The sequence below is a fragment of the Sus scrofa genome, chromosome 7 (assembly GCF_054392235.1).
Source record: "Sus scrofa isolate SSC_HxYL_T2T_F1_AM1 chromosome 7, Sscrofa_HxYL_maternal_Yorkshire_Landrace_v2.0, whole genome shotgun sequence".
NCBI classification, from domain to species: Eukaryota; Metazoa; Chordata; class Mammalia; order Artiodactyla; family Suidae; genus Sus; species Sus scrofa.
This window is the reverse complement of record NC_139389.1, coordinates 33,670,256-33,685,086: the sequence shown is the minus strand read 5'-3', so window position 1 is coordinate 33,685,086 and position 14,831 is coordinate 33,670,256. Positions and strand designations below refer to the sequence as shown.

The following is a 14,831-nucleotide window of genomic DNA, read 5'->3' as shown; positions in this document are numbered from 1 at the left end:
ATTGAGAGTAGGATGCTGGGAAACATGGGCAGAGGATCAGTTAAGCTCTACTAGTCACACAAACCAAGTCTTTCGCTTCTGATATTGATCTATATTTTCATTTTTGGTACAGGCTTTTTTTTTTTTTTTCCTCCTCTTCCTTTTTTCTTCATAAATATCAGACTCTCTTGGGGTCAGGGACTTTGGAGACAGTGTCAAGGGATTCCCTCCTAAGTACTCTTTCATTTAGCTCACTATGTTTTTTTTCTTTTAGGGCTGCACCCTTGACATATGGGAGCTTCTGGGCTAGGGGTTGAATCAGAGCTGCAGCTGTCAGCCTACGCCACAGCCACACCAGATCCGCTGCAGCTGGTAGCAACAACCACCCACTGAGCAAGGCCAGGGATTGAAACCATAGCCTCATGGATACTAGTCGGGTTCTTAACCCACTGAGCCACAACAGAAACTCCTAGCTCACTATTAAGTCAAGTTCAAGAGCTTTCAGAAACAAAGGTGAGAAGAGGCATCCTGGTATCCTGTTAGGGAGCACAGAGAAGCCAATTTGGGTTTTTAATTTGTGATGGAAAAGCCTAACAATTGTACAGTTCACAATAAGAATGAATTGCTATTTAAAAACTGTCTTTTCAGGGGAAGAAAAGTAGAGAAGCATTATCTCCTTTTTTCTAGCGCCTTTTTAAGGCAGGGACCTACCCCAGGACAGATGGGATCTGCGGGGGAAACACACAGGGGAGTTTTGAGTTTTGAGTTTGGGGGAGACAAGCGAGCTTTGGGCACTGGCCCATCACCAGCTTTTTATATTTTTTAGGGCTGCACTCATGGTATATGATATGACTCCAGGCTAGGAGTCCAATCAGAGCTACAGCTGCTGGCCTATGCCACAGTCACCTAAACGCGGGGATCCAAGCCACATCTGCGACCTACACCACACACCGCCCATGGCAAAACCAGATCCTCACTCCACTGAGCGAGGCCAGGGATCGACCCTGATTTCTCATGGATACTAGTCGGGTTTGTTACTGCTGAGCCGTGACAGACTCCATCACTAGTGCTATTTATCAAGGCGTTTATGCGGAGTTACCCTTGGCTCTGCCTTGAAATGGTTTGGAGGATAGGAGGGTGGGGTTTCCTGGCTCCAGCAAAACAGAAAGGAGAAAATGAAGCTTGGCCGGATAGCACAGAAGCCACTGAAGTGCAAGGAGGGATTTTTTTTTCAGGGCTGTGGTCCTGAGCTTTAAGGTAGAACGGCTTCTCTTATTCTGCAGTCTTGCCTTGAGGCCAGATAACTGCACTCTCTCTGTGTCATCTTCCTTCTTAGCAGCCCTGCCTCTGCCTCCCACCCCAGGAGGGCCCCTCATCCTCCTGTTTCCTGGGTGACAGGACAGACAGGACAGACCAAGGGTTAGTGACCAAGGGTTAAGCTCCCAAGTAACTTCCCTTAAAGGAGCAAGAGAGGTTATCTAGTCCCAGTCTTTGGGGAGGACGTTGAGAAGAAACACTTTAAAAAGTGAGCAGTCCGGCTACACACATCCTGAGAATGTGGGTTTATTCTCTTCAGTGATCTAAAGAAACCCACCTAGGCTGGTTGCTCTGTCGTAAAAGACTTGAGAGACTAGGAGTTGTTTAAAGCCTAGGGCAGGATGAGATTTACCTAGTAACTGATGATGCTGGGCTGAGGCACTCCGCGATTGGTCTCTACCCTTGTTCCCGCCTACCTCGCCAAGCTGACAATTCTCAGTCTGGGACGCGGATTGAGGCGAGTTTGTAAGGGACCAGTTTAGTATCAAAGGGCTTAGTAGCTCCAAATCACTCATTCAGAGAGCACCAAAGGACCAGGACAACACCATATTCCCGCTCAGTGTTTGGAGATCATCTATCCAGGCTGGGACTTCTGGGGGCAGGCAAGGACCCAGGGCCCCTGGAAGAGCGGGTCCAGGGGACCGGATGCCCTGTATCTCCCCGGAGCAGAGCATGAGTGCCCTCCTGCAGCTGCTCCTGGGCCTCAGCCTGGGCTGCACCGGAGCAGGTAAGGATTTTACCTCTTTGGGACCCTCCCCGCCTCTGCTCCTTTTGGGTAACGGGGTTCAGTTTTGGACTCAGACACCCCTCCCCAATGAATTTGTCTCCCTATCACATACCCCTTACATAGGCCTTTGCACTGTACCTTTGTAGCAATTTTAGTAGTAATTAAGCTGTATAACTGCATGTGTAATAGATAATCTCCTGCAGGAAGGCCAGCAGTGACAATATCTGTCCTGTTCACTGCTGCACCGCCAACTCCTAGCACAGTGCCTGGCACATCACGAGTGCTTCCTAAATACATGTGGCATGATATTTAATAATACATCTGGCACAAAACAAGGCTGACTCTTTCCTTTGACTTTTTTTCCCCCCTCACTCAATAATTTGCCTTATCAAAGGTCTTCTCCTGGGTAAATCGTCCTGTTTAAACATGCAAGAATTTTGAGCCACTTCTGTGCCATACTTAGTCTCACATGTAGAGGAAATGGGATAGACAAGCTTCTCTGCTAGTACCGTATAGTCCCTTCATTGAGACTCTCAGAGACTCCAGTACCCAACCTTGGTCTGCAGGTGCTGCCTCAGCTGGGAAACCTGTGTCGCACTCACTGAGTGTAACAGAGGCTTGGGGTCCCTGCAGAGGACTATGACCTAAGCTCCCCCTTTCTCTGGCTCCTATAGGTGGCTTTGTGGCCCACGTGGAAAGCACCTGTCTGTTGGATGATGAGGGGACTCCACAGGATTTCACGTATTGCATCTCCTTCAACAAGGACTTGCTGACCTGTTGGGATCCCCAGGAGACCCGTATGGTCCCTTGTGAATTTGGAGCGCTGAATGCGTTGGCCACATATTTCTCTGTTTACCTCAACCAGCAGGAAAAACTGCTCCAGCGCTTGTCCAATGGGCTCCAGAACTGTGCCACACACACCCAACCCTTCTGGAAATCACTGACCCACAGGACACGTAAGGAGAGAGGGGAGCCGAGGGCTGTTAGGAAGCACGGTTAGGAGAGGGGAGGCCAGGAAGGATTCCCTCAGCTGGCAGAGGGTTTGAGATTTAGGTAGGAGGGAGGCAGAAAATGTGAAGACCTGGGATGTAGAAAAAGGGAGGGTTGACCCTTTAGGGGAAACTAGATGGTTGACGAAGGTAGGGCAAGGATGAAGAGCAGGAGGTGATGTTTGAGCCAGTGAGGTGCTAAGTGCAGAAAGTAAAGCATGCTTTCCTTCTAGTTAGGGCATCTCAAGAAGCAGATCCAAAAAAACAACCCCCGCCTCAAATGAAACAAACAAAACAGATGCAGATCCAAGTTCAACCAAGGGTTGAACTGTCAGAATAACCAGAATGGCTTTTCCCCAAATGTTCCTGCCTCTGTATTCCAGGTTCTGATGTTCCAGGTGTGGGAGGGGCCCAGGCCCAGGAATATTTGGAGATTTGGAATCTCCTCCCAGGAGATTCGGATGCATACTCTTCACCCTTAGTCACTTGCATTGAGAATTACTTGAAAGTGATAAAAAAGAAAACTTGAAATTCTCTTGTCCCTTAAGATGTGGTATTGTGCCTTAAGATGTGATTTCTCAGAATTCCCTGGGGAAGGTGCTTGTAAAAATGCAAGCTCTTGAGTACCGCTGCAGCTCAAGTGAAAATATCTGGGGTTGCAGGCTAGGGAATCTGCATTTTAACACAATATCTTGGATTTTTATTTAGGATCTTGTTTGAAAAACAACAAAGCAAGCAGAAGGATCATCTAGAAGAATAAACTATTAAAAGATGGCAGTATTAACCATCTCATTAATTTGGACTATCCTAATCCAAGTTTAAGAGAGTTAGTCTTGAGTTAGTCTTGTTTCCTTAAACTATGCAAGGGGGAAAGAGCTTTATTTAGCACTCTAATGTGTTAAATGCAATTTGAGGACAAGAGTGTCTTCCTACTTTTGCTAACCCCAACCTAGAACGCTGGACAATTAGCTTATGTACTTGAAATAAACACAGTGACTTTTGAAAACAGCTTGCAGTTCAGACCCGGCTTCTGCTTACTGTGATTGAACATAATTTTGGAGGAGAAAAGAAAGGAAGCAGCAGTAATGGAATGGGAGGAAAGAAAGAGCCGAGTGAGAGTTTATTCTGACTCATTTTCCACCAGTTGTGGGGTGGAATGAGGTGGCGGTGGGGAGGGTCAGTTGGCAAAAGTCTGCAAAGAATTGAAGTGGGAAAGAAACCAGGCTGGAGGAAAAGCCGGAGTGTTGCCCTTCTTCATGACGATGCTTTCCTCCCTTGCAGAGCCGCCGTCTGTGCAAGTGGCCAAAACCACTCCTTTTAACACGAGGGAGTCTGTGATGCTGGCCTGCTATGTGTGGGGCTTCTATCCAGCTGATGTGATCATCATGTGGAGGAAGAATGGGCAGCCAGTCCTTCCTCATGGCAAGGCCCATATGATCACCCAGCCCAACGGAGACTGGACATACCAGACCGTCTCCCATTTGGCTACAACCCCCTCTTACGGGGACACCTACACCTGTGTGGTGGAGCACATTGGGGTTCCTGAGCCCATCCTTCAGGACTGGAGTAAGTGGGTGGCACAGGGGAGGAATCAGCATCACAACCGAGAATGAATGCAAGTCGGTGGTTGCAAATAGAACACCAATACTTCGGCAGAAGGAATGTGATGTAGGAAGGGCCACGGTTTATGGTAGAGCAGGAAGGAGATGCTGAGAAGGAGGAGTCTGGGGGACTTATGGAGGGTTTGTGTCCAGAGGCGGGACAAGGGGATGTAGAAATGAAAAGGGTTAGTTATCGTTGCTGTTGCTATGGTGTTGTGGTTGATGTTATGTGCTTGTCTGAGGGTGGGTGGGGAGCATGACTGTCCTCAAAAGAGGATGTAGATTTTGGAACCACATTTTCAGAACACGCAGTGATGCAATGTTCTAGGATCCTCGGATTTCAACTATTCTCTTGTCAGGTCAGGAATGGGAATTGCATGAAGAAAGGGGACTCTCTCTTGGTGTGGGGGCAGCAATGAATTTGGAGCGCACTGTCAGGGAGGAAAAAGCCAGACTGGCAGAAACTTTGGTGTGCCTGCTTGGGGGCTAGGGCACAAGGTGCTGATCACTGCTGTTTGAACCCCAGGATTGAAAGTAGTTAAAGGAAATGAGAAAAGTTGCCTGTGGGTTTGGGGATCCTTGGGAGAGAGAAAGAGGAAGAAATGAGAAAGAGGGAGGGTGCAAAAGGCTAGGGGGAGAAAAAAAGGAGTTTCTGTCCTGGCTCAGTGGTTAATGAGCCTGACTATCCATGAGGACGCGGGTTTGATCCCTGTCCTCTATCAGGGGGTTAAGGATCTGATGTTGCCGTGAACTGTGATGTTGGTCACAGATTCGGCTCAGATTTGGTGTGGCTGTGGCTGCGGCTGTGGCCAGCAGCTACAGCTCACATTAAACCCCTAGCCTAGGGACCTCCATGTGCCTTGGGTGTGGCCCTAAAAAGACAAAAGAAAAAAAAAAAAAAAACAAAGCCTAGGAAACAGGATCTCAGGCCTCCCTCTGTGGGACGTGTTCTGTCTTGCTGGGAAGCTGAGAAGGGCCTGAGGGGCAGGGAGAGGAACCCACAGGCTCACCTGAGCTGTCCCAGGAAATTCTCCTTCACATCAGGAACAGGGAGTGGCCTTTGGTGATGGTATGTTCCCTTTAGTGGAAAGAAATTAGGGGGGCAGAGGGCAGGATTCGGAGTAGGACCAGCTCCCAGAGGTGGGGGCTGTGGAGGGAGGTGGAGACAGATTCTGGAAGAGCACATGGCAAAACTGGATGTGGACAGGCAGGAGACACAGGTACTCTGATAACTCACGGAATGGAACCCTCGGAAGTTAGGATGGGGGAAAGCCAATTTAATAGGAAAATGCTCAGAGCAGTCAAGAGAGCAGATATGGTCTCTGTGGGCAAATGGAGAGAGGAACAAAGAACTCTATTCTTCGGTGTGGGTGCCTTTGGGGTGAAGGAAGAAAAGAAGCTTTAAGGAGCTCCCGTTGTGGTGCAGCAGAGACTAATCTGACTAGGAACTATGAGGCTGCGGGTTTGATCCCTGGCCTCGCTCAGTGGGCTAAGGATCTGGCATTGCCATGAGCTGTGGTGCAGGCCGCAGACACAGCTTGGATCCTGTGGTGCTGTGGCTGTGGTGTAGGCCAGCAAATGTAGCTCCGATTTGATCCCTAGCCTGGGAACTTCCATATGCCGAGAGTGTGGCCCTAAAAAGCGGGGGGTGGGGGGGGGGAGATGCTTGGAGAGGCCCCATCGTGTTAGAGAGGAGCTGGCAGGGAGGTTACCAGCCCTGGGGAGGGCGGTTCCCTGCCGTTACTCTAGGCTAGAGATCCACGGGATGGGGGTTTTGAGGAAAGCCATCTCCGTGGCACTGGATTGGTGTGAGCCAGACTTGGAGCAAGCGTCTGGGAACCTGCTAAGTGGAGGTCACAGTAAATGAAGTCACCTGGGAATGAGCACAGAAATTGGTTCTAGGAAGTTGTTATCTTTGCAGCTTCTGGGCTGTCCCCAGTGCAGACAGTGAAGATTTCTGTGTCTGTGGCGACTCTGGGCCTGGGCCTCATCATCTTCTCCCTTGGTTTGCTCAGCTGCCAGAGATCTGTTGCCCCAGGTGAGTGATGCTCCTGTGCGCCCCATCCCAGTCTCGGCTCACTGTCTGTCTGTGACTGGTTCTCCCATTGCTACCCTGTCTGCTGCAAATAACACCCGATATTTTCATCCACAAAGACTGTCCTCTACTCAAATATTTTTTTCTTCTCCTAGGCTACATTTTCCTCCCGGGGACCACTTATCCAGAAGGTAACGTCTCTGTTGGTCTGTTTGGTCCCTCGGAGGGGGGAAGAGTTAGAGGGAGTCAGCGCTGGGTCCAGCTAATGGTGTATACGTAGGGGTGTGCTTCCCCTGGGGTTTAGCTAAGAGCATGACTCAAGCTGCCATTGTTGGGACTAGCAGGAGAGAGGAGAGCCTGCACCCTCCCCTTCAACGCAACGGAGGGTCTGAAGGTGGCTCCTTATTATTAGTGTTGGGTAAGCTAGAATTTTCAGTATTACTGTATTCAGGGGTCTGGCATGGATGGTTATAGGGACAAATGATGGCGTCAAGTTGGTTTGGAGCTTTACTCTCTCCTTTTTATTTCTTCTGCAGGTCAGCACATTTCCTAGAGGCGGAGTCCTGCCACTTCCACTCCCTGTGAGAAGGCAATTTGGTCTCGTATGGATGCTGCTGTGCCCTTGGCTGACATCCTCAGACCCTCCACAGTTTCTTGGGTCCTCTGGTTTCTCTCTTCAGTTCTTTAAAATTTGCAGTTCCCCCTATGTAAACCTTAACCACTTGCGGGAACCATTCCTGGGAATATTCTGTGACCTAGTTATTGTACATAGCTGGAGCCCAAGGCTATGCACCTGAGGGGAATATCATTTGGGGAGGAAGGGCGAAGGCCCTCTTGGGGGTTCCCCTGTGCCACAGAGGGCAGTGAGTCGCCGGTAACCATCTCTGAGGAATAAACTCTGGTGGAAATCTGGTGTTTCCATGCTTTTTCCTGAGCCATGGGGGAGGGACTACTGGCAGAGTTAGGGGCTGGGCTTCATTCTCTCCTACTTGGGTAAAGGATTCAGTGTTTCTTCCCATTTTCCCATCTAAACATGACAGAATTGGGGGTATTTTTCTGATTTATAATTCTTAAGAAGACATTAAATGGTGGTGGAACAAGGGAGGAAGGTCCCTGGAGGTCTACTGGTTAGGACAGTGTACTTTCACTGCTGCAGCCGGGGTTCGATCTCTGGTCTGGAAAGCTGAGATCCCACATGGAGCCACTGCATGCAACACCAGAACCAAAACACAAAAACTAAAAAACTGTGGTGGGGTGGAGTCACGGAGTAAGAGATAAGTAGGAGATTAACAGTTTACTTAGCTCAGCAGGGATCTTAATGAAAATTAAATGAGTTCATACTTGTAAAGGGCTAAGAACATGACCTGGCACGCTGCCACACTGCGAGCCCACAGTAGTGATATCAACTCTTATCAGTTACTGAACTTTCTGGGCCAGGCATTCTACCAGGTATCATTTTACAGGCATCATTTCATCTGATCCTCATCACGGCTCTGAAGCAGACCCTTAGTCAGGATTCTGGGGGCAGAGCCTAACTTCAGCTCTGAGTTCTGGGCAGTTATTTTCTTCATCTCCTAGGTGGGAACGGGACCATAGCTCAGGGCTTCTTATGACAGAGGCACCGGGCTAAGTGCTTTGTGTTGTATCTCATTCACTCTGCACCACAACCCGCTGTTGGAACAGACTGCCTTCCCCCAAGTCATGGGTGAAAGTGAGCGTCAGAGAGGCTGGATACCTCGCCCAAGGTCGAAGAGCAAGTTCTCTACAGGATGTTCGTCTACCTGAGCTGGAAGTAACTAGGCTGCTTTACTCGAAGGACCCTCCTGCTGGTGAGCACCCCGCTCTTTAGAGCCCCCCTTCTATTTTCTCGCACAAACCGAAGGGGCATCCAAGGCGAGGGGCTGGATGGCACACCGCAGGAGAGGCGCTGATTGTTCCCAGGGAAGGGCGACACCTGCTGGCCACGGAAAACAGAGCTGTGGAATTGTCTGGAATTAAGGGTTGGACACTGGACTTCAGCAAAACAAACAATCAAAACACACACGCGCCCACACATGGAAACAAAAACCAGACATGAATACAAGTCCTGGAGGAGTTTCCCCTAACAGAATTGTGGAGGGAGAACAAGGGGTTAAGGATGCGTGCCTGTGTGTGGGTGTCTGTCTGGAAAGCATAAGATCAGAATCTGATGAGCTGTGGAGGGGGGTCAGAAGACAGACTGTGGGTGGCCTCCTCCCACGTGCACCTCTGCATGGTTGTCTGGGTGAGTGGTTGGAGGGGTGGTCACAGGGCTGGGAGCCTTCATCCTCACATGGTTTCTATGCAGATGGGGACCTGGAGAAGGGTGGGCAAGGCTCTGTTCATACAGACTTGATACCCAAAGTGGGTGCTCAGACAATAACCCGATTTCCACCACATCCCTGGTTTCCTCAGAAGCATGCTTGTGACCAGGGCATCTCTTCTGGACGCAATTTAGTGAAGAAGTCAATGGGAGGGAAAATGCTCAGGAGGTTCAAGAGGGCTGTTGTCTGAGCAGGGCCATATAAGGTAGGAAGATGTGGAGTGCTGACCAGTAAGCTCGGGCTCAGCAAATAATCTCTACAGATTTTATCAGTTTTATGTTTGGTCTTTTAACGTTTGTATATAGCATTCAATTAATTAGCTTGTATGTCATGAAAATAATCTTCCACCTCTACTCCACTCTGTGCTTGCTTTAAGAACTTGCTGTTTGAGGTCTTGTCATATTGTTTCATTTTCACTTTTCCATTTGCTATTCTTGTTTTTGTTTGATTTGTCCAATCCTTCTGCTAATTCCTTCTGAAATTCTAGTCTCCTCTGGGGTGGAGCTTTGGGTCTTGGGGGTGCCTGGTGAATTTTGAAGGAGACGCTGCACCTCCAAAGGGTCTGGGTCTGGTCTGAGCAGGGAGAATCCAAGCAACAGGACCCCAGGGGGAGGGGGAGAGGGTCAGCTAATTGGAGAGCTTCCTGTCCCCTTCTGGAGAGCCCGTACAACCTTTTCTCTGCCCGAAACTTGGAGGTTTTTGTTTTCTGTCCCCTTCCAGATAGAGAGTAGAAAAACCGCCACATGAGTCTCCTGGGATCCGGGAGGCCAGATTACAAGAGAGAGAAAAGGGAGGATGTGTCTGTTGTTACACAGGCGAGTGAGGGGCACCTGGAAGGAAGGCAGAATGTAAGGTAATGATGGGCCACCTCCAGGACTGTGCGAGGAAAGTAGAACGTTACACATGACAAAATGCCAAGAAGGGGTGTGTTTGTGTTTGTGTGTGTGAGAGAGAGACAGTTGGGCTTTGGGGTTATTTCTAATCTAAGTGGCACAGTTGGTTCTCTCCTCTCAAGGTCTTGTTTTAAAAATTGAACTTGCAAGAAATGGCAAAAAACAAAAAACAAAAAAAGGGGGGGGGAGTTCCCGTCGTGGTGCAATGGTTAACGACTCCGACTCCGACTAGGAACCATGAAGTTGCAGGTTCGATCCCTGGCCTTGCTCAGTGGGTTAGGGATCCGGCGTTGCCGTGAGCTGTGGTGTAGGTCGCAGATGCGGCTTGGATCCCACGTTGCTGTGGCTCTGCTGTAGGCTGGTGGCTACAGCTCTGATTTGACCCCTAGCCTGGGAACCTCCATATGCTGTGGGAGCAGCCCTAGAAAAGACAAAAAGACAAAAAAAAAAAAAAAAAAAAATTGAACTTGAAGTTGGAATTGTCTTTAAAGGTCATCTAGTCCAACTCCCCACCCATAAAGGACACTCATCTTGAGAGGAACAGACAGGGATCAGCATTTCATCTTGTGGTTTATTTAGGAAAATTATTTTTAGACCTTCTCAGGTAGAGTAAAGTAAAACTAGGCGAATCAGATGACAGATGAGGGTGGCGTCAACTCCATCCCCACCTTGATCTTGGCTGGAGTGTCTGCTATTCCCAAGAGTCCTCATCCTGCCTTGGAGCAGGGCATGGGGGGGGGGGTCCCTTCTTGACGCATCCTGCCACCCACCCCTTGGCCAGACCAGTCCCTAGGGGCTGCAGAGTGGAGAGGCCCCAAACTCAAAGAGGCTGCTCCCAGACAGGGGGCACCGGCTCTCCTGACCCTTCCTCTGCTGCTTTTCCATTGCATCTGAGGCTGCCAAGAGCCCCTGGCCAGATGGGCCTGGGGCAGTGAATGAAGAAATAAATGACTTTCATTGCATCAGGGCCTCCACAGAAAACAGGTGGCACACTTAAACCTAGATGGTTCAAGAAGGGTCTATTTACAAGGAAGTATTTACAAGGAAGAGGGTGGCAAAGGGTAGAGTAACCAGGAGCCAGCAGCTACTGAGCCGTCACAACCCCAGGGGATGGGAAGGGCTCTCAGAACTCCATAGGAAGGCAGGTCCCCGCCTTGCAGTTGCCCTTCGTCAAGGGACACCACCAGCCTGCGGTGACTTTGCAGGGAGGGAGCCACAGGAATGCAAAGCCTGACCTCACTCTCCTCCTAAGCGGGAGAAAGCCAGGGAGCTAGGAAGCCTGTGACATCGCGGAGGTCAGTGCCCGCCCCGGGGCAGAGGCCAGGGTGGAGAAGAGCTGAGAGCAGACCAGAAGGCAGAGGGAGGACAGTCAACACGTCCACAATCGGCAGGAAAGAAGCCAAGGTTAGGGGGTGGGAGTGGGGTGGGGTGGGGTTGAAAGATGCAAAGCTTGGGCTTCCTCTGGCCTCGGATGAGACCTCGGCAGCAAGAGGCAGAACGAGTTTGTATTTTCCTGCTGGGGGACCTGGGGGAACATTCATTGCCAATTCTCCCTCTCTACCTGCCCCTATAGTTTCTGTAGCTTGTTCTGAATCTTTCTTTTTTCCATATATATGTTATGGTAAATTTATTGAGTTCCTCAAAATTAAACTCGAATTTTGATCAAGGCTATGCTGACTCTATAAAGCCGCGTGGGGCTAATTGGTTTCTTTTTACTATGAGTCATCCCCCACAAAAGCAGAGGGTATTTCCCCACTTATTCAAATGATGTATTTGCTCTTTATGATGTTTTTTTATTTATCTATTTTTGGCCATTGCACCCAAGGGAACTCCCTTTATTATTATTATTCAAATTCACTTTTTCACAGTGACCTGGGTATAATCGGCTTTTGTTGCAATTTTGATTGCTATCTTCTTGTAATTTTATTTTCAAATCAGTTATTTCTGGCTGAGAGAAATATAACCATTTAAAAAAATTGTGTTAAAAATCAACATAAAAATTTACTGCTTTAAATATACCTTTCAGTAGTGTTAAGCATATTTATTGTTGTGCAATGAACATCTACGATTTTTTCATCATGCAAAATTGAATCTTTGTACCCATTAAACACAACCCTCTATTTCCCTCTCTCTCCAGCTTCCTTAGGTTTCACTGAATTTGACTCTTCAACACCTCACATAAGTGTAATCACACAGTATTTGTCTTTTTTCACTCAGCACAATGTCCTTAAATTTCATTGATGTTGTTGCATATGACAGGATTTCCTTCCTTTTAAAAACGGATTAATGTTCCATTGTATGTATAGACCACATATTGTTTAAATATTCATCCCACAGTGGGCATTTTGTTGCTTCCACCTCTTGGCTATTGTGCATATGGGTGTGACTAAGGGTGTGCAAATATCTGTTCAAATCCCTTGTGTTTTTAACATTAGCCACCCTAATGGTGGTATTTCATCACTGTGGTTCTGATTTGCATTCTCTAATGATCAGTGAGGTTGAACATGCTTACTGGCCATTTATAGATCATCTGGAGAGACATGTCTATTCAAGTTCTTTGCCTTTTTTTTTTTTTTTTTTTGGCTGCTCGCTCCTGCAGCATGTGGAAGGGCCTGCACCAGAGATCAAACCCGAGCCACAGTAGCAACCCAAGCCTCTACAGTGATAATGCTGGATCCTTAACTCACTGCGCCATAAGGGAATGCCTTTATTTCCATTTTAATTCAATGTAATGTATTTTGAAAATTTCACTTGAGACTTGCTTTTTTTTTTTTTTTTTTGTCTTTTTGCCTTTTCTAGGGCCACTCCCTGGCATATGGAGGTTCCCAGGCTAGGGGTCTAATCGGAGCTGTAGCTACTGGCCTACCCCAGAGCCACAGCAACGCGGGATCCGAGCTGCATCTGCGACCTACATCGCAGCTCACGGCATTGCCGGATCCTTAACCCACTGAGCAAGGGCAGGGATCGAACCCACAACCTCATGGTTCCTAGTTGGATTCGTTAACCACTGAGCCAGGATGGGAACTCCCGAGACTTATTTTTTGACTCTTACTCTTTGGTTATTTTAAAATGACTCCTTAGTTTCCAAGTATTTGGAGATGTTTCCATTATCATTCTGTTAGTGATTTTTAGTTTGATTCAATTGTGGCCAAAGAACACACTGTATGATTTCCATTATTTTATTTATTTATTTATCTATTTATTTGCTTTTTAGGGCTGCACCTGCAACATATGGAAGTTCCCAGGCTAGGGGTCGAATTAGAGCTACAGGTACCAGCCTATGCCATGGCCACAACAATGCAGGTTTGCGACCTACACCAAAGTTCACAGCAATCCCGGATCCCCAATCCACTGATCAAGGCCAGGGATCGAACCCACATCCTCATGGATACTAGTCGGATTCATTTCCACTGTGCCACAACAGAAACTCCCCAATATTTTAACTTTATCAAAAATATTTGTTTTAGGGCCCCAAGTATATTCCATCTTGATATATGTTCCATGGGCATGTGAAAAGAATGTGTATTTTGCTGTTGTTGGAGGAATAGTTGATAAATGTGGATTAGATCCTATTGGTTGATGGTACTGAGTTCTATTATATCTTTATTGATTTTCTGTCTAGTTGTTCTATTAATTTTTGAGAGTTGTGTTGAAGTCTACAACTATCATTGTGGATTTATTCATTTCTCCTTAGTTTTATTAGTTTTTGCTTCACGTATTTTGCAGCTCTGTTGTTTTATGGATAAACATTTAGGATTGCTATGTCGTTTTTGGTAGACTGGTGCCTTTTATCTTACAAAATGTCCCAATCTGTCTCTGATAATTTCCTTTACTCTGAAGTTTACTTTATCTGATAATTGTAAACTCATTCATGTTTCTGCTGATAAATGATCACATGACATATATTTCCCCATTCTTTTAATTTTAACCTATCTGTACAGGCATACCACAAAGATATTGTGGGTTCAGTTCCAGATCACTGCACTAACGAGAATATCACAATAAAGCAAGTCACATAACTTTGGGGGGGTTCTCAGTGCATATAAATTTATATTTACACTATACTATAGTCTACTGAGTGGATGATAACATTGTGTCTAACAGAACAAAGTACATACCTTAATTTAAAAATAATGCTGTTGGAAAAATGGTGCTGATAGACTTGCTCAATGCAAGGTTGCCACAGATCTTGAATTTGTAAAAAACACAGTATCTGCGAAGTGCAATAAAGTGAAGTGCAATAAAACAAGGTATGACTATTTGAACTGCGTTTCTTGTAGTTAGCATATCTTTGATTCACTTCTTCAAAATCAACGCTACCAATCTCTTTTAATTGATGTATTTAGACTATTTACATGTAATGTAATTACTGGAATCTGTATTCGTCTACTGGAGCTGCCAGAACAAAATAAAATAGATTGGATGGCTTAAACAACAGAAATTAATTTTATTATAGTTCTGGAGGCTGGCAGTCTGAGATTAGGGTGCCAGCATGATTGATTTCTGGTGAGAGCTTCCTTCCTGGCTTGTTGATGGCTATCTTCTTCTTTCTATGGATGGGATGGTCATTCCTCAGGTCCTGGCGTCCTACATGGTCTGCCTTCTTATCTCTACCTTTCAGAGTCATCTTATGTTTGTCTTATATAAAATGCCTGGGGTTTTCAGTTGCATTTAATGGGAGAAACAGGGAGATTTCTATAAAGTCTATTCCATCTTCCCAGAAGCAGAACTCCTTGTTGTAGTTTTGTGTGTGTGTGTGTGTGTGTGTGTGTGTGTGTGTGTGTGTGTGTGTGTTTTGGCTGTCCCCATGGCATGTGGAAGTTCCCAGGCCAGGGGCTGAACCTGAGCGACAACAGCAACCTTAGCCATTGCAGTGACAACCCTGGATCCTTAACCTGCTGAGCCACCAGGGAACTCCCTGAGTTTTTTTTTAATAAAAAATCATAAA

At 47.1% G+C, this 14,831-nt stretch overlaps 2 protein-coding genes and 1 long non-coding RNA gene across 3 annotated transcripts in view; 2 read left to right on the top strand and 1 right to left on the bottom strand.

Moving 5' to 3' along the window:
- The window catches only part of TAP1 (transporter 1, ATP binding cassette subfamily B member), a 682,515-nt gene that overhangs the window by 618,764 nt on the left and 48,920 nt on the right, over positions 1-14,831 (top strand). The window lies entirely within an intron of this gene.
- SLA-DMB (MHC class II, DM beta) lies at positions 1,735-7,556 on the top strand. Its single transcript, NM_001113707.1, is given in 6 exon segments — positions 1,735-2,023; positions 2,698-2,979; positions 4,294-4,578; positions 6,535-6,651; positions 6,804-6,839; positions 7,185-7,556. Coding segments are annotated over 6 exon segments (819 nt in total). The 5' UTR covers positions 1,735-1,941; the 3' UTR covers positions 7,202-7,556.
- Positions 7,337-13,433, bottom strand: LOC146401488 (uncharacterized). The gene is made up of 2 exons (XR_014809912.1): positions 13,158-13,433; positions 7,337-10,268 (listed from the first exon to the last, which is right to left on the bottom strand). It is a non-coding gene; the product is annotated as an uncharacterized LOC146401488 (long non-coding RNA).